The sequence below is a fragment of the Meleagris gallopavo genome, chromosome 4 (genome assembly GCF_905368555.1).
Source record: "Meleagris gallopavo chromosome 4, MGAL_WU_HG_1.1, whole genome shotgun sequence".
NCBI classification, from domain to species: Eukaryota; Metazoa; Chordata; class Aves; order Galliformes; family Phasianidae; genus Meleagris; species Meleagris gallopavo.
Window position 1 is genome coordinate 11,983,337 of NC_139407.1, and position 26,782 is coordinate 12,010,118.

The 26,782-nt window shown below is 36.6% G+C and overlaps 1 protein-coding gene across 4 annotated transcripts in view; it reads left to right on the forward strand.

The window, feature by feature from the left end:
* Positions 1-26,782, forward strand: part of ARHGAP10 (Rho GTPase activating protein 10) — a 136,536-nt gene that overhangs the window by 74,458 nt on the left and 35,296 nt on the right. For 3 of the 4 annotated variants that reach the window (XR_014882838.1, XM_010709544.4, XM_019614509.3), the window contains 6 exons: positions 127-201; positions 7,518-7,605; positions 9,029-9,087; positions 11,210-11,315; positions 11,922-12,081; positions 26,096-26,246. Coding sequence is in view for 3 of the 4 variants with exons in the window: in XM_010709544.4 (XP_010707846.2) it covers positions 127-201; positions 7,518-7,605; positions 9,029-9,087; positions 11,210-11,315; positions 11,922-12,081; positions 26,096-26,246 (639 nt within the window). In the remaining variant the exon portion in view is untranslated. The remainder of the gene's footprint in view (positions 1-126; positions 202-7,517; positions 7,606-9,028; positions 9,088-11,209; positions 11,316-11,921; positions 12,082-26,095; positions 26,247-26,782) is intronic. The other variant, XM_010709545.4, reaches the window with a different exon arrangement.

Below are 26,782 nucleotides of genomic sequence, written 5' to 3' on the forward strand. Positions count from 1 at the left end.
GTAGCCTTTTTTATTTTTTAAGGATTTGTTGCCTGGAGAAATAAATAAAATAAAATACTAGATTTGACTGTTATTGTTGTTTGATCTGCTTTTTTTTTTTCCCCCTTCTCTTCTTTTACATAATAGGTATAAATGACCAAGGATTGTACAGAGTTGTGGGGGTGAGTTCAAAGGTCCAGAGACTTCTGAGTCTGTTAATGGGTATGCTCTATTTTATGATCTTTTTCATTTTTTATTTCATGTTTGTTTTACTGTCTGTGTTTAAAATTGAAAGCATCTTCCCATAACTGTTCTTTACGTGGGTCAACTCTAGCTTGCTTTACTTCATGAAAGTTATCCTTATAGCACTGTAAGGTCACCCCTGGTTGAGTGCGGAGTGCGAGATTAGTTGGTAGGCATAAACTATGAGAACTATGAAGGAATATATAGGACGAATCATGGGCTTTTTGCAAGGCTAATGCAAGTCAGGATGCGCTTCTTTACTGTGCGGGTGACTGAGCACTGGCACAGGTTTCCCAGAGTGTGTGGAGTCTCCTCCTTGGAGATCTTCAGGAGCCACCTAGACATGGGCCTGGGCAGCCTGCTGCTGCAGGGCTGGGGGCAGATAGTTTCATAAGGTCCTTTCCAACCCCACCATTCTATGATTCTGTAAAACCAATTTAAACTGGCTTTAAGCCTGGCTTTAATGGTCTGATCAGATAATTCGAAATACCAAGTTTAAGAACATTTGAAGCTGGTTACTTCCTTATTCAATGTTTTCAACCCTCTCCCTTGTCTGAGATGCGCAGATAGTTGCTCATGTGTGTCTTTAGTTGATCATCGTGCAAAATAAGGCATGTAGATTAAGCCTGCTGATGAAGCTCTCTTCTTGAAGAGGAGGAATACAGTATATGTATTAATAATGATTATTTCTGTGCTAAGGTAGAAGGCAGATAGAGAAAGGATTTGCTTTAATTAAGTTTAGTAGTGTAACTCTTATTTGTGGTTAACATCTGCATAATCAATGAGTATCAAGATATTATAATTATGAAATAAACAAGAGAACTTGGCTAAGCAGGTTATAATAACAAAGAGAATGGATAGAATACTTACCTGCATCCTGGGCTAACTGCAAAACTCCAGAGGAGGAATCACCAGAAGAGATCTTTCCCTGCTGGCAGTCAGCTCTTAAATGGGTCTAGGAGAGGTGCAGGCAGGCTCCACCCCTTCCTGCAGCACAGGTGAATTGCCTTCACCTGTGCTCCCGTGACTGACTCATTGCTCACCTCTGGTGATCAATCAGAGGTTCAGGCAGTTCCCATACAATGTCTTAGACTGTATTATATCTACCTTGCTATGGTTAGCTTTTAATGTTTTTGATTCATAAAGTTATTTTCAAAACTTTTTTCCTTCTGGAAATTTTGATGCATCGTTAATCCCAGTGACTGTAGTTCTTTCGCTACTCTGCTATCCCTAAGGGGGGAAAGAAATAGTGTTGGCATCTGCATAAAATCTCTCATCTGCGTGGCATCTCTCACCAGAGAAGTAGCCATGACTGCAAGATGTGCAGTGTTTCCCAATTTCTTGTCCTGAGCACTGACAGTACATGCAGTCAGACAAGACCACTGGGATTAGTTCATTTTTACAGAGCTTCCAAACCTGTCACTTGACAGCAAAGGTCTGATTCTCAGGAATTCATTGGTATGCAAAGAAGCTTGTTTGCAGTTTGCACCAGGCTCTTCTCCAGAACCATGCATGCTCCATCTGTGCTGATAACACAGTGTTCTTTGGCACTGCAAACTGGAGGAAGCCAGAAAGTGAATTCATTTCATTACCCCAGACATTATGTGAATGACAAAGCGCTTTTATATTATATGCTGCTGTCAGTTCAGTGCCACCTGTAAGACTTTCTCTTTTCCTTTTTTTTTTTTTCCTCAAACAGGCTGTCTCTTCAGAAATGATAAGACATCAGGCTTGAGGGCCTGTATATCATATCAATCTGTCATAATGACCTTGCTAAATATTAATTTTTCATATCTTACTTTAATCAATATTAACAGCACCCAAAAGTTCTTCATTTGTGCACATAAACCTGCCCACTTTAGAGTATTTAGGATAACATTGTTTTACAAAAAATACAAACTGATTAGTAACAATGACTGATACATAACAAATTCTCGTGGTTGTTTATCTGTGTTCGAGTTAAGCTCAATAAACAGTAACCATTTTTGTCCACTGACCATAGGAAAAAAGACTAGCTGTCATTCAAAGAATATCAATAAGATGCATTTAATATCATGATATGTTTTTCATTTTTGCACTTACTGGCTTTCTTTGGGCGTGCAGGTCTGGCAGAAAATTTTTCCTCTCTGCCATTAGTTGTATCCAAATTAAATAGACTTAGATTGCCAGTGGTTCAGTAGCAGCTGGAAGAGTTTAGTGGGGATTCCAGCATCTGTTTTTAGTTATTTTTTAAATTAGAAACATTTTTTCTCATTCCCAAGTTTCCTGTAGTTATTTGAAGTGGGAAGAATACAGCGGTATCAAGACAAGACAAAATACTGAACAGAAAAAAAGTTAGGGTGCAAGCAGGTGCTCTTTTTCTGATGATTTGTTGAAAGCGATCCTATCTGTGCTCTTTATCTGTCTGTCCTCAGAGAAGAATAAAGAGGGTTTCTTTTTGATATACAGTAGTACAGAGAATTTAAAATGAGTGATTAATCTTTAATCCTTTGTCTCCGGGTATACTCTTAGACACCCTTTTATATGAAAGCTCTGTTCAGAATCATAAAAGCCTCATATTAACTTTTTGTATTTTAAAATATTTGATAATATTTCAAAGTATTTTAAGATACCTGTCACTGACCATGAGTTTCACAGTCTGAAAGACGTGAAGTGCTAAAAAGTCTTCCTAATGGTAACCGAGGGCATTGATAGCATGTGGGTTCTGTCTCTTCCTGAGTATTTTCTACAAAATTTGGTAAAGTACACTGAAATTCAAGTGACTATAAAGTCAAACAGTATGTTTAGAGATCTGCTCTTCTAATTCTGTGAATGCACGGATTTTCATTTTCAATGTTTATAATTTAGTGAAACGATGTCCTGTGTAAAATGAGGCTCAATGAGGTTCAGCAATTAAAAATATAATTCTGCTTTAAAACAAAAAAAAAAACAACAACAAACAAACAAACAAAGCCCCCAGAAAGACTTGATTTCACAGTTAACTTATTCCTTGAAGTTGCATGTAACCAGCATTGTGCTATGTTATTCTACAAAGGCTGCTCTAAAAGTAGTGCCTCCTGTTTCCTTATGTTGACTCGCAACATCAGAGGCAGATGTTGGTGATACAGAAGTGTAGAGGCTGAACCTTCCTGCCAATATTCTGTTGCATTTTGTTGCTGTGTGATAGAGGGGCAGAGAGGCAGGCTGACGAAATGATGTCTGACATAGAAGCGTGTATGAAGCTGTCTTAGTTTCAACTGGGATGGAATTGTTTTTAGTGTGTCACTGAATTCCTCCATGAAGAAAAAATGGCACGCACTGACGTTCATCAACAACTACTGAAAGTTTATAGAGACCAAACAGCGGATGTGAGTACAGTGGCACAGTGGGTAGTATATTTCATCAGTGATGACAGTGGCATGAAAGACAAGCCGTGTTGTGGATGGCCATGCACAGCTGTCACACCGTGAAATGAAGAGCATCTCAATCAGCTCATTAGCAGATTAAGATCATGAAACTGTGTACGGAGATGAATGTTGGCTTCAATGCATTGGAAACAATTGTGGAAATGTTGGAATATCGTAAAGTTTGCTCTAGGTGGGTCTCACGAATGCTCACACAGGAACAGAAAGAGCACCACCTGCAAGTTTGTCAGGACCTATTGAACCAGTATGAGGCTGAAGATGGCAGTTTCCTGTTTGCATCATTGCAAGACACAGTGTCACTAAAGTCCATGGAGTATTGACAACACGAATTCCCCATCAAAGAAACAGTTCAAGGTGCAGCCCTCAGCGAGTAAAGTGATGTGCACTTTTCAGATAGGAAAGAAGTGACCCTTCTGGCTTTCCTGAAGTGCAGGAATGCTGATTAAACTGGAGGCTCAAACTTCTACACCTTGTAGCAATTTGAAGACTGTGGAGCACATTGTCAACATTGGCTGGAACTGTCCTACCACATCCAGTGCATAGTCCAGATTTGGCACCTTGTCTTCCATGCTGATGAAAGGTGGATTGCATGGGCAACAATTTCCTAGCAACGCTACCATCATTGCAGCTGTGAAACAGTGGGTCACCTCCACTGGTGAAGATTTTTATAAGCACAACATACTGGCCTTTGTTTATTGCTGGTGAAAATGCTTAGCTAATGGTGGTAACTACGTTGAAAATCAGTTTTTTGTACTGGAGGATTTGCTTAACTAGTGCTGTTGTGCTCTTTGTTTCTGTTACAGTTTCCATGGAAACAAACAGCAAGCATTACTTTCAGAGCATTTCTTGCCACAGTAATCTTGTGTAAATTTGAATGACATAGACATTTGATAAATGAAGCGCTCAATACATTTCCAGGTAAAAGATACTTTAGTTTGATGCCGTCTTAGAAACAGGGATACAGAGTTACTACAAAGTTGCAGAGCCATTGGGAAGCTCAGTTTTTGAAAAGCATTGGAGGACAAATCCTGTTTCATCTGTGATCTATGTAATGGATCTGATGATGTTAATTTCACACAAAATGTCTACATGTGTTTTGTACAGACTGCTAAGGTAGATCAGTTTTCATACAGATCCTTGCTCATAGTGAAGTGACTAAGAATTTGAAGTTTCTGTTAGTAAGTTCAGTTTCGATTTCTGATACTGCCTTGTGTGGAGAATGCTGGACATTACACTTTTTGAAGGAAAACCTTATAGTTCCTCTGCTCTTTCAAAACAATGACACTGAATTCCTTATTATTGTACATACAGTATGTATATATACTTACAGTGGGCATACCATAAACAAAGGTAGAGAGTCTACTTCTAACCTTAGTTTAGTGAACTGTCTTTATAAACTCAAGCTCCCTTACTGTCAGGAAGACACGCATGAAATCTAGAATTTATCTGTCAAAATCAGTTCCATAAATATGCTTAGTTATTTTTATAGGTGTACAGTTCCCTTTTAATGCACAGTGGCTGCTATGCAAACAAATAGCATGAAAACCAATGGAATAAGTTTTGAAATCTTGGTTGAAGTTCCAGTTTGTACAGTAGTCTTGGATGTTTAGGGGGGAAATAGAACAGGAACAGTCAGATCATATATTGTCGTGTATGTATATATTTATGTAGGTATATAATATATGGGATAGTGGGTAGGGAGCTTTGTAGGGCAACCGTCAAACTAAAGGTATCAAAGCAAAGTCTTTAATGAGTTTTGATGAGTTTCTGCAGTGAAGCTAAGATTTGTTTGGAGTTGGTAGCATAGCCAAATTAGATTTTATTGCCCAAGAGATAATGAAGTATTTCAGCACTACCTTTTATTTTTTTAGTATGTTTTTTTTGGAAGTGAAACACTTGTGGGTTTTTTTTTTTTGTTTGTTTTTTTCATCCTCAGTTTCATCATTACCAAGTTTTATATAAAGGAAAATTTATTTTGACTGGAAAGGAGAGCTGATGATTATGAAACAGTTATTTAAAAACACTGGATAGGATATTACATAGTGGTTTATTAATAAAATCCCTGTAGATTTTTCTAGTTTCTGATGTTATGGCAGTTTTTATTTAAGGAGATTGGTAGAAAGGTTTTCTTCTCCAAAAAGAGAATTAGAAATCAGGAGAAGCTAGCATGTGAAAAAGAGAAAAAATAAATGTTTTCCTAAGACAGTTGTAAGGATTTTGGGTGGTGGCTGGCAGACTAGTAACAGTATTGTTGGAAATGTAATCTGACTTGTATTTTATATGGGATTTAAATAATTGATATAATGAGGGAGAATATTCAGTTACAGAAATAATTGGTTGGCACAGCTTTTAGAACAAAATTATTTCGTCCAGTAAAAGGACTACCCCTTAAACAAGACCTTAATCAAGGCTCCTAATGTGATTTTTTTAAAAATGTGTCTGCCATTTGTCTGGCAGGCCAAGTAACAAATGAATTCTGAGTTGTATGAATGGTTCAACACATAATCTATGTCATTCACTCTTGTTCTAGTTTACTGTAGCAACTGACAGGAACATGTAATAATAATAATGCTTGAGGACTTGAAATTAGAAAACATATCGGGCTAATTTGGCTACATACCTGTGGTCTTGACTGTCAAATAACTATTACTTCCTGTTTTGAGACTTAAGGTTTTTTTTTGTGTTTACAATGGCAAAACATTGCAAAACACATAACAATGCCTCAAAAAATCTTCAGCCGATCAATTCCAGTTCTGGACTTCCCAGCAAAAGAAAGACAAGGGAGAGGCCACTTGAGAGCCACAAAGATGATTAGGGGCCCAGAGCATCTCCTGTATGAGAAAAAAGCTGAGAGAACTGGGAATGTTGACCTAAGAGAAGAGAAGACTGAGAGGAGATGATATCAATTATAATAAATGTCTAAAGGATGGGAGGGAAGTGAATGGGGCCAGGCTCTTTTTCAGTGGTGACCAGCAGCAGGGCAAGGAGCAACGGGCACAAACTGGAGCATATAGGAAGTTGCATACAAACATGAGGAAAAACTTTACTGTGCAGGTTACAGAGCACTGGAATAGGCTGCCCAATAGAGGTTCTAGGAGTTTCCTTCTCTGGAGATGTTTAAAACCCACATGGAAGCTTTCCTGTGTAACCTGCTCTAGAGAACCTGCTCTATTAGGGGGGTTGTAATAGATGACCTCCAGAGGTCCCTTCCAAATCTTAAGTTTCTATGATTCTTTGATTATTCAGACATATGTCAGCTTGATCAGTCTTGTTATGAGACTCTACCAACTAGACTAATAAAAAATGGGAGAAATGGACAAATTGACATAGGTTAAGACTGTTCAAGTAAGGACAGCATTCAAGCCATCTTGTAGAGGAAACTTACTGCCTTTTTACTTTGGAACATCTCTTAAGGATTTTCATGCAGTAAAGATGATCGTATTGCAGTTGGTTGGCTATTCTCATCATCAGTCCAAAATAACTGTCTCTAATGCTTTACATATTTTTGCTTCTAAAGAATTTTCAATCTATTTGTATTTCAAATAATGAAAAGATAAATTGTCCTTACCTTATCTTTTTATAAACTGCTTATGTACATCTTTCTGTTTTATTAAATGTGTGAAAATATCAATTGCTATATAGATTCCTTCACGTTAAAGGGATTTTTAATCCTTCATTAAATAACAGAGCAGCAGTGAAGTGCTTTTTAAAAAAGAATACATAAATAAAATTTGTAAGGAAGTTTGGACATTGTCATGTTGTATTAATTATAGCAAAAAAAAAAAAACACCTACTAGAGCAAATACACAAGTTTAAAGTGTTCCTATTCTTTTAGGACATATAGATTTAGCATCAGTTTTTTCACATCTTCAATTTCTGAATATTTACTAGATGCAAAAACCTGCAATGAAGTTGACCTGGAAAACTCTGTAGACTGGGAAGTGAAGACAATTACTAGTGCTATGAAGCAGTATCTGCGGTGAGCCTCTCTCTCATTTGCTTTTTCTTCATATTATCAATTTTTTATTTTAATTCTCATATGCTGTTAACAACAGCAAGTAATGCGGCATATGTTCTTTTTTCTTTAATGAACAGAGGTGCATTTTGTGCAAATACCATGTTTGCTGTTTATTTTGGGGCAAGCAGAATAATAAGCAGAACTAATATTTACGTTAATGTGAAATGTTACGTTAAATGGAACTTCAGCGGTAGTTCAGAGATCTGAATTGTTAGTAAACTTGCTGAAGGCTGAGATATACTAAGTGTTTTCTGCCTTTTTGAGTTTGAATGTAGTAGAATTAAAAAGGGGAAGGGCTAAGAAATTTTGAGTTTTCCTCTTTATTTTTCTCCACCCTGCTCCTGGTGTTCTAGATGAAATGTTAAAAATATTCTGAATATTAAAAGTAAGAATTTTAGTTGTACTCCGTTCAAATGGTTGGCTGATTCTTGACCAAGATATTTCACTAAATAGCCTAAGAGCTTTATTGTATTTCTTGTATGTGTCACAAATATAGTATTCTTAGCTTTTTGGTTTTAATACTGAAACCACTATCAAAGAATGCAGAAGAAATATTTTGAAGATAAGGATTTTAGGAAACATAAGAAAGAATCAGAGAGTGTGCGTTTGATTAAGTATTTCCTGCTGGAGTGTTTATTCCAATATTTCATAAGCGTCATTGAAGTGAACTTAATGAATCACTTCAAACTTAATGAAAGTTTTGACTCTCATGTTTGAACTCTGAATTGCATTATTCAACACATTTTACATTGACGACTATTGTTTTCAATTTTAGTTTTTCTATTTGCAAAGGCTTTAGTATTACTTGTAGATAGCTGCTGGTCAGCAAACTTAACTGTTCTAATTTACTTACAACGAAGCACTGACTTATCATTTTTTGTATTTTAAAAACACTAACAAAAGTTGAATCATAGAATCACAAGACTGGACCTACAAGATCATCTAATGCAACCATCCTCCCACTACCATTACTACCACAAGCTACCAAGCTATATCTCGTAGCTCCTCATCCAGATGCCTCTTGAACGCTGCCAGGGACACATTCATTTACATAATTATTTAAATAATTATGTAAATAATATACATAATATGTAATTCAGTGAAATGGTCTCAATATTGTACTTTGGAGGGATGCTTACAATAGACGGGAAGCTTCACTTCAGCTATGGAATATGAATGCATATATTTAGTCAAATGTTTTTCATCCCTTCCTGATTTGTGTGTCTTCAATGATTCCTAGTACACAGAAAACATGGGCCACCATAACAATGTTGGTTCCAGTGCAATGACTTTACTACTGAATATTTAAAAACATTTCCTGCTTAGTATAAATACAGGTAGAATGGAATGTAAATACTTACATTATGCTGTCCTTGTTTTACAGAAGCCTTCCAGAGCCATTGATGACATATGAGTTGCATGGAGAATTCATCATTCCTGCCAGTAAATATTAACAGTAGTTCAAATAAAAATCTTTTCTTATAGTACTGTTGTGGCCTTAGGAGCATGTGCAAATCAGAAAAAAATCCTTCAACCTAGTAAAAATACAGGAATAAGAATTAACTTTTAACAAAATATAAACATCAATGTGTGTTCAGATCTACTATGTGTCACATATGATGTACGTAGTAGCAGACAAATTTGTGACAGACGTAGCATAGTGTGTTTTTCACTTTTATTTAAAAGTTTCTCAATTACACATTTGAACTATTCTAACTAACAATTATATAATGATGAACATCTACTTGGACTGAGATTTTCTTCCATTTTACAATGCTTAGTTGAAGAAAAGACACTAACTGAGGATCATTTAAATCTTTAATGCACAGCTGCCTGACCCTTGCTTTCAGTGCCCTGTTAAGTTTGTATCCAGGCTGCCTTGAATGTTCCTCATCTATTAGTGAAAGAAAGGAATGAACAGGGACAGATTACACTATTGGCAGTTCAAACACAGACTTGGAAAAGACTGAACTGCACTTGTAGTTCATCTGTATGATATCTAATATACATGGACTTTTTTGGAAGAGGAATGACAGAAACAGTATAAGAAATTTTTGGCAAAATATCAAACACATATCTAGATGATTTTCTTTCCAGCCCCTAGCACTACTGGCAAACCATAAAAAGCAAAACTAAAATAAACTTGGAAGCAATTGTTTTATCTTCTTCAGTTTGCTTTAATGACTTTTAAAGGCTGCAGAATGTGTTTGTTTGTAGTCCTTAATTCATAATGAGAATTAGCCCATGCAATTAATTGCCAACACACATCTCAGAAGCCAAGTGCTTAAACAAAATTCAGGATTGTATTACCTAAATGGTGAGTCTGCCCAGTAGGATTGGAAAGGATTAAGTAAGTAACTTCTTGATCTATGAAGTTTTGCCAGCAGTTTCTCACTGTATTTTCCTTCTCTATTTTGTAGTCACCTTCTTTGAAGAAATCATACAAAGTTACACATTCTAAACAGTAAAATGTTCTTAAGTACTAAACAGTTTTCTTCAGAGGCTGACTATATGTAGTGGAGAGGTAAATTTAATCAACATTGCAGATCTGTGTTAAAGTGTAGTTAAAAATTGGTATTCATTGTTGTTTCCTTTGTTGGCTAAAAAAAAAACAACTGCAAGGAACCAACAGGAATAGAAAGGAATATCCTTTTCTCTGGAACTGTTCTATATATGTGTATTAAAAAAAAAAAAAAGCCAAAATAAAAAGGTTCTTCCAGTTTTCCTTTCCTTATATGCATCACGATAGATTGTAGTTATATAATATTTGACAGAATCTTGTGATTAAGTTGCCTTCATTAAGGGATAGCTAAGCTTCTGTTTTCACTTGTATATTAAGTATTAGTATTTTAAGGAAAGCTTAAGCATTTACGGCTGTCTGAACTTGGGTTAGCTGACCAACAACTAAACATTTTGTGTTTTGGTAACCTTTTATCTTGAAATCTATGCAGTGATGTCCACTGCCAAAGAATGGAAAAGCATCCTTAAAATGCATAGCAGCATGCAAAGAATAATGGCAAGAAATCTTCAGCAATATGCACTGAAGAGATATGTTGGCTGTTTTACATACATAATACACTTAGCAAGTAACGTTGCCTTAGATTAAAATGGGACCTGATGAGCAATCAAAACTTGCATTCTCAATAGGTGCTACATTTTTCTGTTTATATACCTTCTACTAAGTATATTGTATACAAGAGAAATACTTCCACCCTTCTCAGAAGCCACCATTTAGGTGTAATTTTATGATTTAATACGACCTTGACAAGTGGATAGGTGGTTTGTTTCCTCTTGTTACAAACTCTTATTTTCATCTGTGTACTAGTGAAACCCATAGAAGCAAAAATCATATAATTATACAGAACAAAAAAGTAAAAGGCCAACAAAATAGTACCAACAAAACTGCATTTTTGTGATAGGGCGATCAGTTAGTAATGCTAAAATTTCAAGTAGAATATGTAAGTTAAAGCTAAGTGTGTGCAGTATTTTTCTATGCAGGAGTGGAAATAGCTTTGTTTTTCTGTTTGTTTGTTTTGATCTGCTTATTTGTTTCTATGTCCTGCAGAAAGTGGGAGTCCTGAATCTCGAGTTAATGCTGTTCACTTCTTGGTCCATAAACTCCCAGAAAAGAACAAAGAGATGCTGGACATTTTGGTGAAACATTTAGCTAAGTAAGTGTTATGACCTGCTTTCCTGCCTTGTTAAAACCCTTGTCCTTATCTTTCTTTAACTGCAAAGAGCCTGGTTAGCGTGGCTGGAGCTAAAGCCCATCTCAGTGCTGTCGTACACAATACTAAGAACCAAACGTGCAAAATCAGACAAGACGTTTGACTCATACTGTGTATATTTTGGAGGGTAAGGCAGAAATCTAATCCGTTAATGAAGCCATATAAGTATTTACTTTAGCAGTCCTGCCAGCAGTTGAGGGTTTGATTGAAGTGAGAAGGAGAACATTATACTTTCTCTTTGCAAATTCTGGCAAAGTGAATAGTGGAGATCTGTTAGCAAATTTAAGTTGGTTTCACACTTGCCCTGGTCCAAGGCTAAGTGCATTTTATATAGTTGCTTCAGAAAGAGGCTGCTTTTGTTTTTGAATTGCCAGTAGAAGAATTGCTTTTCTGTTTTCCAGTATTCAGTTTGACTTTATTTGAAGAAATTTCACAGAAAAAAAAATGGATTAAGGAAATGTAATGTTTTTGTTTGTAAAGTAGACTGAACAGTAATGGAAATTTTTCATAATCTATATCCTGTTCTTTCCTTCAATTCTTTTCTGAAAGTGTTTCAAAACATGCCAAGAGGAATCTAATGACTGTAGCAAATCTGGGGGTGGTATTTGGACCAACCTTAATGAGGCCTCAGGAAGAAACTGTAGCAGCTATCATGGACCTGAAGTTTCAGAATATTGTCGTTGAAATTCTTATAGAGAACCATGAGAAGGTAAGTTTTGATAAATCCCCATATTTCTGAACAGTGTTTAAAATGATCTGTTTGGGTTAACGTTCAGCGTGGAGTTAAAAAAAAAATTGATGTTACAAATTAACTCTAAAGAATATCCCCTGAATGCTGTAAGCTTCTGGTGATTTATACTCAACAAATATTCTGGTTCATAGGTGAACTGACTTTTCTGAAAGCGTATTTCCTGACAGTAGCTGTGCTTCTGTATGTACATTATGCAAACGCATTTTCATTATCATATTTGTGTATGTTCTGTTTGTGAGCAGAAGTGATAAAAGACTAGAAATGAAGAAAACAAGCCCAGGCTCATTTTTTAGCTCTTTCTTCAAGTACTTTGACCACGGTTTCACTGAATTAATTGTTCTGTGTCTTAATTTTTCCCAGAGTTCACACAGTAAAAGATGACTTTACTGTACTGTGAGTTTTGGGAGTAAAAAGCATTACGAGGGAGCCAGATATTAACATTTCTTTTGTTTTCAGCTGAATATGTGTTATTCTAAGCCTTTGTGTTTGAGGCAATACTGAAAATAGAAATTGTTGCTGCTGTGGTAGCTGCCAGTTACTGAGATAACTTATCTGTACAAGATAATGGTCCAGAATATCTTTATGTGATCTCAGCCCTGGAATTTAGAATAAAGAAAGAAATATTTTATTGGCGCCTCCTTGTTTGGGTAATCTTTTAGGAGTCCTTCTGTGACTTAACTGATTTCTGGAACTGGATGTTTAAGATTTGAGATCCTCTGAGCTGGGAAGATATGCAGCATCTCCCATATTCTTATTTAAAACAAAAAAGAATGAAGTGCTATAGAAAACTTCTAGCACCTTCTATTCTTTCTGTTTTAAGCACTCTGAGCAGTGAAATCATTATTTCTTTTAAAGGTTAGCAGTGTTGAAATTGGCTGTCTAAGTCAAGTCTTATCTACTTTAAATAACATCTGCCTTAAGTCTTTCTTACAATACAGTTGTGCTGCCTCTCTGCATGGTACAGACTAGGCAAAAGTTCTTTTGGCATCGCTTTATCTACATGATGTGTTTTGTTGGCTTAGTTGACTTAGGGTGTGATGCTGCCCAACATACACCTTAGGCAGATACAGTTCTTTTCTATTGGGAAATGATTCAGCAGCAGATGTGGCTTGAGTCCTAAGAAAGAAATATTCAAAGAGGTGTAAGCCCTTTTTAACCTTATAAATGAATTTAAGTGATGCAGTAAGCTCATGATTTTGTAGTTGCTGCAATGACCACATAAATCAAGAAAAAGCAAAGAGAGAGTGAGTAGATTGAAGGTGTTTTAATAGCAAATGGAAGCTGGTTTAGTTCTGACTATTAAAATCAGATGACCACAGATTAGCACCAGTTTATTGGTATGCCTACCCAGTCACATGCCCTTTGGAAACGGAGAACAATTTCTGTATAGTCAATTAATATAAAGACGTTATAATTATGAAATAAACAAGAGAGCTTGGCTAAGCAAATGATAATAACAAAAAGAGAATAGATAGAATACTTACCTGTGTCCTGGGCTCACTGTAAAATTCCAAAGGAAGGATCTCCAGAAGAGATCCTTCCCCACTGATAATCAGCTCTTAAATGGGTCTAGGAGAGGTGCAGCCAGGCTCCACCCCTTCCAGCAGCACAGGTGAATTGCCTTCTCCTGTGCTCCCGTGACTGACTCATTGCTTGCCTCCAGTGATCAATCAGACATTCAGGCCCTGATTCAGCAGTTCCCATACAATTTCACGTTTGAAACAGTAGTTGTGCTGGCCTTTCTGGCTCTTCGGAAAATGTGGAGAAGCAAAGAACAGAAAATGCATCAAAATGATACTGCATCATTTTCCATAACTCATTGTCTTCATGTCTTCTTTAAAACTGGAAGGCTACAACTTTTTTGAGGAGATTTCTGTTCACTGTTATTTCTGACAGCGAACTTGCCATCAGTGGTCTACCTGCAGCAACTTCTCTCCCACACTAGATCTGCTTCCACAAGGGAAGGAGGCCTGTGTGACCTCTGTGCATTTATACTTTGTGTTTTTATATTTCATAGCAAAGGCAGAAGAGTGTTATATTTTAGAACATAATGAGAAATGTACAGTCAAATTGAATATGTTGCCTTTAAAAAGTGAATCTTCTCTTAGGATGGACCAAGGAAATACTGTTATCAGCAAACAGGCTTTTTGACAATTTTTTTGACAATTTTAAATTAATTTAAAATTCTATGCATTTCAGTCTTTCTAAGCATTTTGCATTATAGTTTTATTTGTTTGCTTTAATATCTCTGGTGAAGTCTGGGAAAAATCATCAGCTGTAAGTTAGGTACATTAAAACATTTCATCAGCCTGATAATCATTAATCTGATAATTTTCACAGAATTGTTTGTGGTGGAAAAACCCTTTTAAAGTAATCTAATCCAGCTCCCATGCAATGAACGGGGATGCCTACAGCTACATCAGGTTGTTCAGAGCCCCATCCAGCCCTTGAATTTGACAGTCTCCAGCAATGAGGCATCTACCACATCTCTGGACAATCTCCTCCAGTGCCCCACCACCCTCTGTGTAATTACTTTCTTCTTATATCCAATCTAAATCTCCCCTCTTTTAGTTTGAAACCATTTTGCCTTGTCCTGTCACATAACAGATCCTGCCGAAGCGACTGTCCCCTTCTTTCTTATAACCCCTGTTAGATAGTGAAAGGCCGCTCTCAGGTCTCTCCAGAAACTTCTCTACACTGAACAGCCCCAGCTCTCTCAGCATGTCCTCATAGGAGAGGTGTTCCATCCCTTGGATCATTTTTGTGTCTCTCCTCTGGATGCACTCCAACAGATCCATGTCTCTACTGTGACAAGGATTCTCCTGTACTGAGGACTGTATCATATGTACGCAGTATTCCGTCCAGGAGAAGTCTTGTCAGTGTAGAATAGAGGGACAGGATCACCTCCCTCCACATGCTGACCATGCTGCTTTTGATGCAGTCTAAGATTTGGTTGGGTTTCTGGGCTGTGAGGGCATTTTTAGGAGCATCTACTAATATAAGCCAAGTCTGGAACTATAGAAATGTGATGGAGTCAAGATGGAGGTACACTGGCAGAAACTTAAAGCAACACTTCATGTTTGTGTAATATATGTCTCAGGCAGACTGCAGACAGCATCTCTTTTCCCATGTAGCAAATGAAATGATTAATAAAATTCCAAAATGTAGAAGCAATAGCCATTGTTATTTATCATTTAAATACAGTAACTTGGTATGCCAAGTGGTAAATATGGTTGTGTTTTCTCAAACATTTTGTCGCTCATTTGGTCTTCCTCTGTGTATGGCTTTACTGAAGGAACTCTACAATTCTTTTCTGGTAGGAGACATGATTATGCTATTGGCTTTGAAATCCTGCGCAGTCATTGCACTGTGGTCACTCTTTGAGTCCTAATTAGAGAATTTCAATGCAGTTTATATAAGGGAACCTGGATATGGAGATTTACCCTGAGATAAGAATATCTTGCTTAGTAGATAAGCTGTTTTCAGTGTTGATTTTTTTTTCTTTTTTCTTTTGTTTTTTTTTAGCTCTTTTCCTGCTAGTTAGAAACCAACAAGTGCAGTTTTCACTTTGTTTAAAGTCTGCATACATACATCCAAACCTTGCCTATGAACCAATTATAGTAGATTGAAGACAGGATGTTTTGCAAAGTCAAAGAGTGCTGAGATTTGAATACTGGACACTAGGTTGTGCAGCAGATGTATCACTTGAGGGGCACTAGAATTGCACAGTCATTAAGACTACAAGGAGAACAGAACAGCACTATGGAAATAATTGTTTAGCTTTTGTTCTTGTCAGTTGTGGATAAATCTCTTCTTGGTAGAGTATTTCTCAGTCTCCAGGCAGAAGATGAGCTTCAGAAAGACATTTCTACTGCGAAGGAAAAAGCAAAATATAGTTCCAAGCTGATATCTTATCCAGGATTCTCAGAATCACTAGTTGTGGAAAAGAGGCTGGTACCGAGGAGAATAAGACTTACAAATTGTCTTGCTTGCATCTGCCATATAACAGATATAGCTCTAGGGGGAGGTCTGCCAGATATGCCAGACAAAATAGAAAGATGTTCGGCTTTGATATTGAATGGACTGTTGTTTTGCTTGGAATTCTGATTGTTTTTTGTTGACTGATCGTACACACTCTTAATTGCCTTTGCTTTGCAGGTACTTAATGACAGTGTAATTTCAAATCTGGCTATCTTGTCCTCTTCTCCTTAGCCGTATCTGTCTGGTCTTTTTTGATGTCTGTGACCCATGTTCTTCCCTTAGCTAAAAAAGCATCAAGAAATTCATGTTTGTGTCTCATCATCATGTTCATTTTAATTTGAAGCTAAACTTTTCCTTGATTTTCACTTTCTGAGTTAATGAACTCAGGCTTACTGCAGCTGTGTTTGTACAGTGCCTGGAACAATCTTTGCTTGGTCTTTAGGTAATCCTGCGATGAATCGTGATAGTCAATTTGAACCGAAACATTTTTTGCTTTCTTTTCCTCTCTTCTCCTAAATTAATTTCATGGGTATGCGGTAGTTTTTCTTGCCAAGGATTTCACAGACTGGAAATCTTGGTCTTCTCAGGTCTTCCAGTCTTGCTTTCTGACTAGCACTGAGGAGGAATAGCAGTATGCTTCACAACTGCCTGAATAGCATGCACGTGTTCTTGCTGTTCATTGTAATATTTTGGGATCTCATTGGAATGAATGCCAGTTAATATTCAGAGGAGTTATTTATTTGCCATTGAGAAATGTCTCAGTGGTAATATGAACCATTTTGGTTTCTCAATTCCCTGAATATTATTTTAAGGGAAAAAAAGAAAAAGGCTAAGAAATGAAAGAAGATGAGGGAGGAGGTTGGAATAAAAAGTCTCAGTGGGACTGGAATACGTAAACCGGTGTATGGGGGAGGAAAGAATAGTGAGTACAAATGCCAAGACTGAAAAAACAGAAAGAAGATGAAAATTACAGTGAAAGTGAATTAGAAAAAAGAAAAGAGGGAAGCTTGACAGAAGTCTGTTAAGTGAGATTGGAAAACCATCTTCTGAACGGGAATATGCACAGCAAAGTGTAACATTCGTTTTCTGTTTTTTTATTTTTTAATTCTAACAACTTACAAGTAAGGTAGCTGAAAGATTTTAGTTTTGAAAAACTCTGTACTTTCAGCACAAATGTTGTTTATTGTATTCATCTCCATAGAAATGGCAGAAGTTTTACATACATTGGACAAAATATGTCTTTAATTTAGTGTTGTGTTTTGCTTAAAACAGTTGTATGGAGAATTCTTTTTATGAAACAAGTGGTTTTTTTTGTTGTTTGTTTTTTGTTTTTTTTTAGTTTAAGTAAGCCCATTTATAATTTTCTTTTTAAACCAAATGGAAGAAATGCTACTGAGCTCTTAAGCCAACATCAACTTCATTCAGTAATAGTTGGAAAATTCTTAGTCTTAAAATACAGTACATAATACTTTCAGTATTCATCAGGTGGGAGAAATAAAAGCAAGTGAAGTCAGACATTCATCTGAGAGCAGGAACCAGCACTCAAGTGTGTCCGTGTGTCTCCACAGTGCAACCATTGCATGTTTAAAGTGGTTCTGTTACATGTAAATGTTTAAGAGCCTTCAGGCATAATGTGAGATTAAAAAAATGCTTTTTAATAAGAGCAAAGGGGTTGTGTGGTATGGTTGGAACTGTGTCATTTCCAGATAGCTTGACATTTCAATGACATTGTAGTAGAGTGCCAAATGCAAGTTTTTATTGTTGATGTGTAATCATTATTATTATCGTGTATAAAATTTGGAGAAAACTAGATTTTACCATAAATATTTATTTGCATTTGTATTTATTTATTACAAAGGAAGAAGAGATCATGTTTTGTGTTTGGCTGTGGTTGTTGCTTTTGCTAACTCTTAACTTAGGTTTCTAAGTAACACATTTAACATCTCAAGACATCTCATGCTCTTTGCAAGGGCAAATACATGCAAATATTCACATTCTACGTTATTTTTCATTTAGTAACTACATTAAGAGTATGTTTTAGAAAGTTAGATCACTGGATTGATTATTTGAGTATTGTCAACATATACCAAAAGTTATATTGAGTATTTAATCTTTTCCTTTAAAGGCTTTTGTTTGTTTGCTTATTTGCTTGTTGTTCTTTCTGGTATTTCCTGTAGCTAAATGAGATACACAAAGTTAGTGTGTGTAGCTGTAATAGACAAGGATAACCTTATTTAAAATACTCTCCTTGATGTAAGTAACAGTAGGTGAGTATGGAAGAGAAGATGCATATGCTGTTTCTGCCACTGCGATGGACAAATGAGTAGGTATATCAAGCTTGGAGTATTGTTAACTCTGTCATTTCCTTCAGTCCTCCAATGAATAAAATAACAGCAGTGAATGGGCTGCTATCAGGAGCATTCTTCTCATGAATTGTTAAAAGGTGGAGAGATGTGATACAGTGGATGCTGCAGTTGTTGTATCAGTAATACTACTTTTAGAAAGGCTGAGTCAACAAATTCATAATTTACAAGCGACCAAAGGACACATGTTTCTAACCTTGGTATGTTTCTTTTCTTTCATCCTTTCACATCTGTCCTCCAGACTGCAGTGTCATATTTTGTAGGCTAGATTTAGTTTCTTCACTAAAGGTCCAACTTGTACAGGGTTCAAGGCAGTAAGGCCAAATGAGTGGCTGTTGGAGTCTACAGGTCTACAAATCTGATTTATCCAAAACTTCCATCAGTTCTTCTGTCACTCTAACAGTTTGCAATTTGTCTGAAGCACTAGATCCTATTGGATCCTAGATCCTATCTGCAGACAGCAGATAACTCCAGTTTTAGTACGAGGTTGAGACTCATGATGCCCACAGATCCCTAAAACAAGTGTTTCATCTGGTTATAGGTAACCGAGCTTCTATACAGATTGTCTCAGCAAACGATATCTGTGCAGTAAAGAAAAGGTTTCTTGTTGTTGTTGTTTATTTTGGAGCTTTGTGGGTTGTCTCTTGTCTCCCAACCAGGGATGTTTCCTATTTTTTACTTTTTGACTTTTACTCCTGTTCTTTTGAAGCTGGATACTCTGTTGCACTGTAACTGGAGTGCACTAGGCAACTTAGGAGCATTAATTGACGCTTTCTGGGAAATGGCCTAAAAGTTTAACTTCATGCATCTCTCAACTCTTGATCTGAGTTTATTTTTTTTTCAAATATGATGACAGTGAATACTACATAAAGGTATCTTGTGGTTTGTAGTCAAATTCTAGCCTCAAAATCCCAAACTTCAAAAAATCTGCATCCTTTGCAGTCTCATAGAAGACAGTGTACAGTAGATCAGATAGTATAGTGTATGGCTGATAAAGCACAAAAGTTGGGATATTTACTTCAAGGCAGACATATTGAAGTCGACTCAGTGATAACCTTGGGAAGGTACTTAAAGATTCTAATCAAGTCGTTGATTTTTTTAATTGAATTCTATTTTTCAAAAATATTTAATGTGATTTTGAGAAATAATGAGCTTCATTTTATATATACTGAGCAAAGATTCCATGTAAACATCAATAACTTCTAGTACATATGTTTTTATATTTGTTGACTTTGTTTGAGAACCAGAAGAAACAGATCAAGTTGACTAATACCAAAAATGAAACAGATTGACCTAGCACTTTTTTTACATTTAAATGCAAAAAAGAAACTTTATTTAAACATGTATATATTTCCAATAATGTCTCAATTTAGAAATTTTATTAAACTGTTAGAATTGATGCAATCAGTTTAGATATAATCCTGTATTTCCAGAAGTCTATTATGAATAAACTTAATTTTTAGTAGCTCCAATTACCTTCTGTAATCTCTTCAAATTAAAAAAAAAAAAAAAGAAACAAAACAAAACAAAGAAGAACCTGTAGAACTGTACATTTTACTGAATATGGGTTTTACTGTTCAAACTATGAACCTGAATTGGGTTCACATTACATTGAAAAGAAGCTAAGTCTAGAAAAGAGCATGGTGGTGATAAGTTTATCTTGCCCTATCCTGTAGCTGCTAATTCATTAAATAGTCAGATCGGCATATATCATGTAGCCAGTTATCATGGAGAAATGTAAGGAGTACAACAGCCATAGTATGTACGAGAGCAGACCAGTATATGTTGCCGAGGTGGCATCTTTATATTGTTCAGTAAGCATCAGTTAACATGTCTGTGTCTGTTTCTTTTATTTACTAATTGCAAAACAAGTGCTGAATGGAAATTACCAGATAAAAACTTGTATTGGTGTTCTTCTTGTCTTGAAAAATACTTTCCTCTAAAAATATGACTGTTGTAGAGGAGCTGAATTGTAGTAGAGGAGCTGAATTTCAAAGTATTCAAAATAGACTTTGCTTTTTCTAGTCTCCTTTTGTATTAGAGCAACTTCTGGAATTCTGATTGTTTTCCATGTATTCAGAGAAAATAGATGCATGTTCTGTACAACAGGTGTTATGAGAGTGAACGGGGGATTTGCCTTGCAGGAAAATTATGGCACAACTTTAAGCTGTTAGTGATTTTTGTAAGTTTATCCTCATTAGCTCTATTACTAAGCTTCCATTTTTTTTCCCCGCTCTTTTTCATTTCACTCTGTCTTTGCTGTTTGCCTCCCACTGATTTTTAGAGGAAATTTTAATTACCCCAGTGATACAAAGCAGACAGAGATGACCTGATGTCTGGGTCTTTTCCTAAAGTGATTCCTGGCAAATGTACTGAAATTCATTAATTAGTTCTGCTTGAGACCAGAAAGAACAGATCAGTATTCTCTCATAGCAGCAGAATCTAATCTACATTTCTACATACAACTATACACATAGTCAGAAACTTGTGGAATAGGCCTAGTTAGATATTCCTAACCATGGGTTTTTTGAATTTCTAAAATCAGCTCTAGCAAGAGCTCAGGATCTAGAGGCCAACACTGTTGTTGCAGATTAAGAGGAATCTGGCACAATTCCTTGGGCTGCTGCCACGTAGATCTGCTGGTGGAATACAGTGTGATAGCATGTTGAATTTGGCTCATTACTCTCAAGAAATGCTTCCACAGACTTTGTGGGACACAGGTTTAGGAATTGGTTTAGGAATAGGTTGTGTGTAGGGATGGTCTTGGGCTCACTGCTGTAGAGAGGGCTTTTACTAGCGGGACATATCCAAGACGGTTTGTTTAGCCCTGTGAAGTATTCATTTTGTACTACTGCATAGAGCAAAATAGGTCAAACATGCCACTGTTTTAAGTAGCTCAACAGGAGTCTTATCTTTTTTTTTTTTTGTAACTTCTACAATGCGGGCTTGAAGACTGATCTACCACTTAACTCAGTGTGCATCTTTAAATTCTGCTTTTCATATAAGATCAAACCTAAACAGCCATTTAAAATAATTAGGCTAATTAGGATAGGAGTGATTAACAGATTTATTGTTGGATAAAATTTTTCTTTTTTTCCTGTGGGTTTTGAGTGCTACATGGTAGTGTTCTCCCATATGTAAATTGTTTTACTTAACTTCCAGGTTTGCACTCAAGTAGTTGAAAAGAAAGATGTTAATGCTTTTAACAACTAAATTGCAGATAAATCATATTCTATAAATCTAGTGCTGTTTGACCTCCGTCACAAAAACTATGTAACACTGTATGTGACTGTAAAGTCCTTAACCTTTGAGTCTGGTTTAGTACATTTTTATTGCTTCTTGAATGAGGTAATGCAAAGACCAAGTTTTATTCTTGTCTTTGTGTAAGCTACGGTAACTTCTGCAATCCAAATAACTGATGATGGTAGGTCTGATTTTTTTATTTTTATTATTTCACTTGAAAGGAGGCTTTATCTGAAGTGGCAAACAATCTTCCATTAAATAATTTGTTCCAGGCCTGTTCCTCCAATGGGAGGAATTCTACCCTATTGGATAAGTGCAGTTTCCTTACAATGCATCTGATAGCCATGGTTTGCAGTGCAAACCGATATTCTGAAACTTAGTCAGATATGTTCACATACTGTTGTGCAAGTGGATCAAAATGCTGAGATGTTAGTAGCATTTTTGGTATATGTTGATAATACACTGGTTGTATGTGATTTTGAATTTTGTCTTCTGTGCATAGACAGCATTCTTAGTAACAATCTCTCACGGTAGGCGTCTTTTATTAGCTGTGAAACATTTATACTGAAATATTATTTAAATAATTAATAAGACTAGGAGCAAATTAGAATTAAAACAAAACCCTGACTTTTCTCCCCACAACTGAACTAAAGCATGCTTCCATCTCCCTGTTATCAGTGCTTCCCACAACTGAACTAAAGCATGCTTCCATCTCATCGTTATCAGTAAGACGCTGAAAGTTCTGTCTGAGCAGTAGAAAATGTCCATTAAGGCACTTGTCTATTTAAGTGAATTTAAAGCAAGAAGGAGAAGCTGAATGCTGTATGTGCATATTTTATGGCAAGGGTGGATCTTCTACCTGCTTTTCAGATGCTTACCTTTGCAAAACTGTTTTACAGTCTGTAGCTTTGGGTCTGTAGCAGTAAGAAATGTCAGTTGCTGAACATGCAGCTCCAGTTATGGATGAGTTGTATTGGTTTTTATTTTCCTACTGAAAAGGCAAATAGGAAATAACAAAGTAGGTATGAGTTCAAATAATGAGCAACTTGAAAGGGCAGTAACGATCCCCAAACTTTAATGCAAACTGTTAGCATACTTCCTAATTCTTTTATATAAAAACACGCAAGCAAACAATCAAAAAAACACGCTAATGGTGGTGGTAGGGGTTATTGTTTACTTGTAATAGAATCCTAAAGGGCAGCTCACGATACTTGGAGATTTCAGTTAGCTTTGCTGGTAGTCAAGAGGCTACATTACCTATTTTCTATCTAAATGCCACTTTCAGGAGTTCCTTTCTTCTCCATGGAGACAGGTAGTGAAGATGAGCAGAAGCAAAGAAGTGCTGGAGCTAACAGCTTTGCGTCAGAGGAATGCGTGAGGAAGAGGATGGATTTTGTGTATGCTTGCCCTGGTCTCACTGAGTGCAGGAGTGCAGGTGGCCTTGTGTTGTCCTTGAGCTCTCTGGAGGTAATCCTTGCTCCATGGAAAACAGTACCTCACTTAGTGAATTTAGCCCAGAGGGGAAACTTCCCTAGCAGTCTGTCATGCCAAGAAGTTGAGAGAGGTCTAAGGAATGATGCCCACTTGGGTATCTGTATATGGAAGGGAAATCAGCCTGCCCAGTTCTGGATAGTGCTGGGTTACAATGAGCATTGCTGTTGGAAACACTGATGCACGGCTCTGCTGTTGACAAGCCCAAAATATTAACAGTAGAGGCGATATACTGATAGTGCTCTTTCACATCACCCAAGTTTTAGCTATGACCACTTCAGGAAGGATCTGGGAATTGTAAGCCTTTCTCAGAAGAGCAAGAACAATCTTCTGAGAAGCTCCTGGCAGTAAAGGAGAAGACTCAGTGCCATTAAATTTTATGTTAGTAGAGCAGGGGTAAGTATTCTGAGGAGCTCCTGATACCTGGCACGAGTATTGTTGCCAAATTAGTAGATAGCATGTGCCAAATGGCATACTGCTGTTTGAAATGGGACTTTGCTGCTGGCTTGTTATTTCTCCTGTTCTGTAAGGTTTTTTTCCCTATAAAACACAACAAACCATTAACTATTTTTTCACATCACAGAGCTACTTACTGTTAGGAATCTGCTTGGATTCATTTTCTGCCTCCAACTCAATGTCATATTGCCTTATTCATTAACTAAGGATCTGCTTTACAGCTGTCTTGTTTGTGTTTTGCTTTTTTGACTCTTGCTATTAATTTTATTTGAAGCAAATACTTGTGAGTTGCTTAAGAAATTAACTACAAGCTATGTACATCACCTAAATGCATATAAGAAAGCTCATCTCTTATGAAGCACTTGTGGGGAATGCTTGTTCTCACCATCATTAGTTTCGGTAGAGATATATAGTTAAGGCAGTACAAATAAACACGGCTGGGAAATGTGATGTAGTGAACAATGTGCTGCAACCTCTCTGCAGCAGGCTATTTACCAGGGGGTCCAGACTCAACATTTAGTCCATGGAAAAGATGGCATTTAAAGTTTTTAGTGCTTCTGAATTTTTCAGAAGCAAATATTTATTCCTGAAATGGCTCAGTCTAGTCTCATGTTTCCACATAAGGGGGCAGTGTGGTACCACTAGCCAAGTGCCATGTAGGTACATGCTAGATTTCATTATTATAAATTGAATCATGGCTTAAAAATGGCTTTAACACTCTAAACGCAATTAGAGTTTTGTTACTGTCTGAGAGCCATGCCGTCTGTGCAGGGGAGAACCAGGTTGGGCTGGTATCCTTTCTTCTTCATAAATATTTTGTTTATAGGTAAGTTGCTGCGTTATTTTGGTTCTCTCTCATATTCGCTGTTATAGGTATGTGAAGAAGTGGGAGCCAGTTTTCTTAGAACTGGTTTGGGGTTCAAATTTTGTCATTTCATCTTCTTCTCCAGAACATTCCCCCGTTGGGAAGAAAGGTAGTATTTCCACTGGAGCTTCCTGCTTGCTGCTGCCTAGTTTTGGTGATCTGATCCTTCTTCCACACTTTTCAGAGTGGTGTTTCTGATGAATTTGCACCATCATTGTTTTGCCAGTGTGAGAGATCATTAAGTGGTTATAAGGCAGTGTATATGTGTGTTCCTCATTTCCTTCCTACATGTGTAATACGTGGGATTAACAAATCTAGCATATAGAATTTCTTATAATTTTGACACGATGTCTTGACTGCCTTACCACAAGATGATTTTGGCATTTTTCTTATGCGTAGAATAGCCTGGCCAGCTTTTAGCTTCATACTGGATCTGAGATGTGCTGTAATAATGCAAAAATGTGTTATCTGCCAGATCTGTATGGATTCCTGCTTCATAAAAAGCTGTTTCTTTGAAGATTCATTACACGTCTACTCTTCATAATATTTCCTATATGGATACCTGACTTCTTAAAATTGCAGGGTAAAAGAACATCACGTATTTATCACGTTGCATCTTGTTATATATTGTGTTGTGTTGGTGTAAGGTGCCCTACAGACACAGGGTATTTTTATTTAGCTGTTGTTTGATGGTTTCCATTTGATAAAAGAAATATTGACCTAATTTCATGAGAATCTGCCACGATCAGTTGTAAAAAGTTGCTGTTATATTGTACACTGACATACTGATAATTTTCTGGAAGTAAATCAACATCATTAGACTGTGCCTTGTATGTGTCAGTTAAAATACTATCAGTTTGAGCAGATTTGCGTTGCTGGTTAACCCAGAGAGAAGTGGCATGGTATTTTCTGTGAAGTGGTGATATGCTAATAGTCATGACTCAAAGGATAAAATGGTGATCAGAATTGCAATCCTTTTTGTATGTGTCTTTGTGCGTATCATCATTTAATATAAATGTGACTCAATATATAATAGTTGACTGAAAAAAATCTCACATGGTATGTTACTATGGTATCTCTCATTAAAAATCCCTCCCCTCAGAATTTTCCCTTTGCTCTCTTCAAGAATATGATATATATTTAATCTGGCAGATATCATAGCGACATCATAAGTTTTGAAAATTAAAATGGGTGTTCTGGCAACATTATAGGCCCTAGCTGAAACTTGAAAACTTTTTGGAGGCTGGTTCATCTCCCTCTTTCCCCTTCCCTCCCATCCTAGCTGGCAAGCATATTCACACACATATTACCTTTGGATTAATTGGTTTGTAGCTTGGTTAAAGCGTAGGCAGTGCTCTTGCATGTTTCCATTTTATATCTATTTATTTATTTATTTAAAAAATGCTCATTAACGATCTGTGGCATATCCTCAGACTTGATGGAATGGATTTTTTGCTTCTGCCTGCTTTGAATGAAATCCAAAACAAAGGTTGTTTGATAATGGCTTACAGTTGCATTAGACAGGTTGCTTTTCATGATAAATAATTAACACCCTTTGTGTTCTTGATTGCAGATTTTCAAGACCCTGCCTGATGTCACTTTTCCTGAGTCAATCTCTATGTCAGTATCTCCTCCAAATGCCCCACCAAGGCAATCCAGAAGACAAGGCCAACGTATTAAGAGGCCTCTGGCTGTGTACAATCTTTGTCTTGAGCTGGATGATGGTAAGATGTTAAAAATACTTTCAGTCTTTGCAGCAGATTGATGTTAGTTTGCATTCTGACTTCATTAGATTTTTCATTTCCTGTTTCATTTGTATACTTGCGTGCATGCACATACATGCTTGTTTAATTGCTTTGGAACGTGTAAAGAAGCAAGTAGTGTACAGAGAAAGGAAAGTATAGACAAGTATCTTGCGACATATGTTTAACAGTAGGATGAACTGTCCTGAATATACTTTTTGATTCTGAAGAAGAGGTAAGTTTCTTTGAGGGAAATCTCTTTGGCCTCTCTACTGAAGATTACACAGCCGTAAGATAAATGGAAAGAGAACTAAAATTAAAGCAAATCTTTCATGAGAACAGCTAATGCACTGTACTGTAAATTCAACTGGATTAAAGTCTCAGGTCACCACTGCACTAGAGAATTCTGCTAGTTCACTTGAATCTGGAATACCATGGTGTTACTAGCATTAAATACTCATAAACTTACCTGACTGCTGAAAAGCCAAAGAAAAAAAACAGTCTTGTTTCTGCATGCA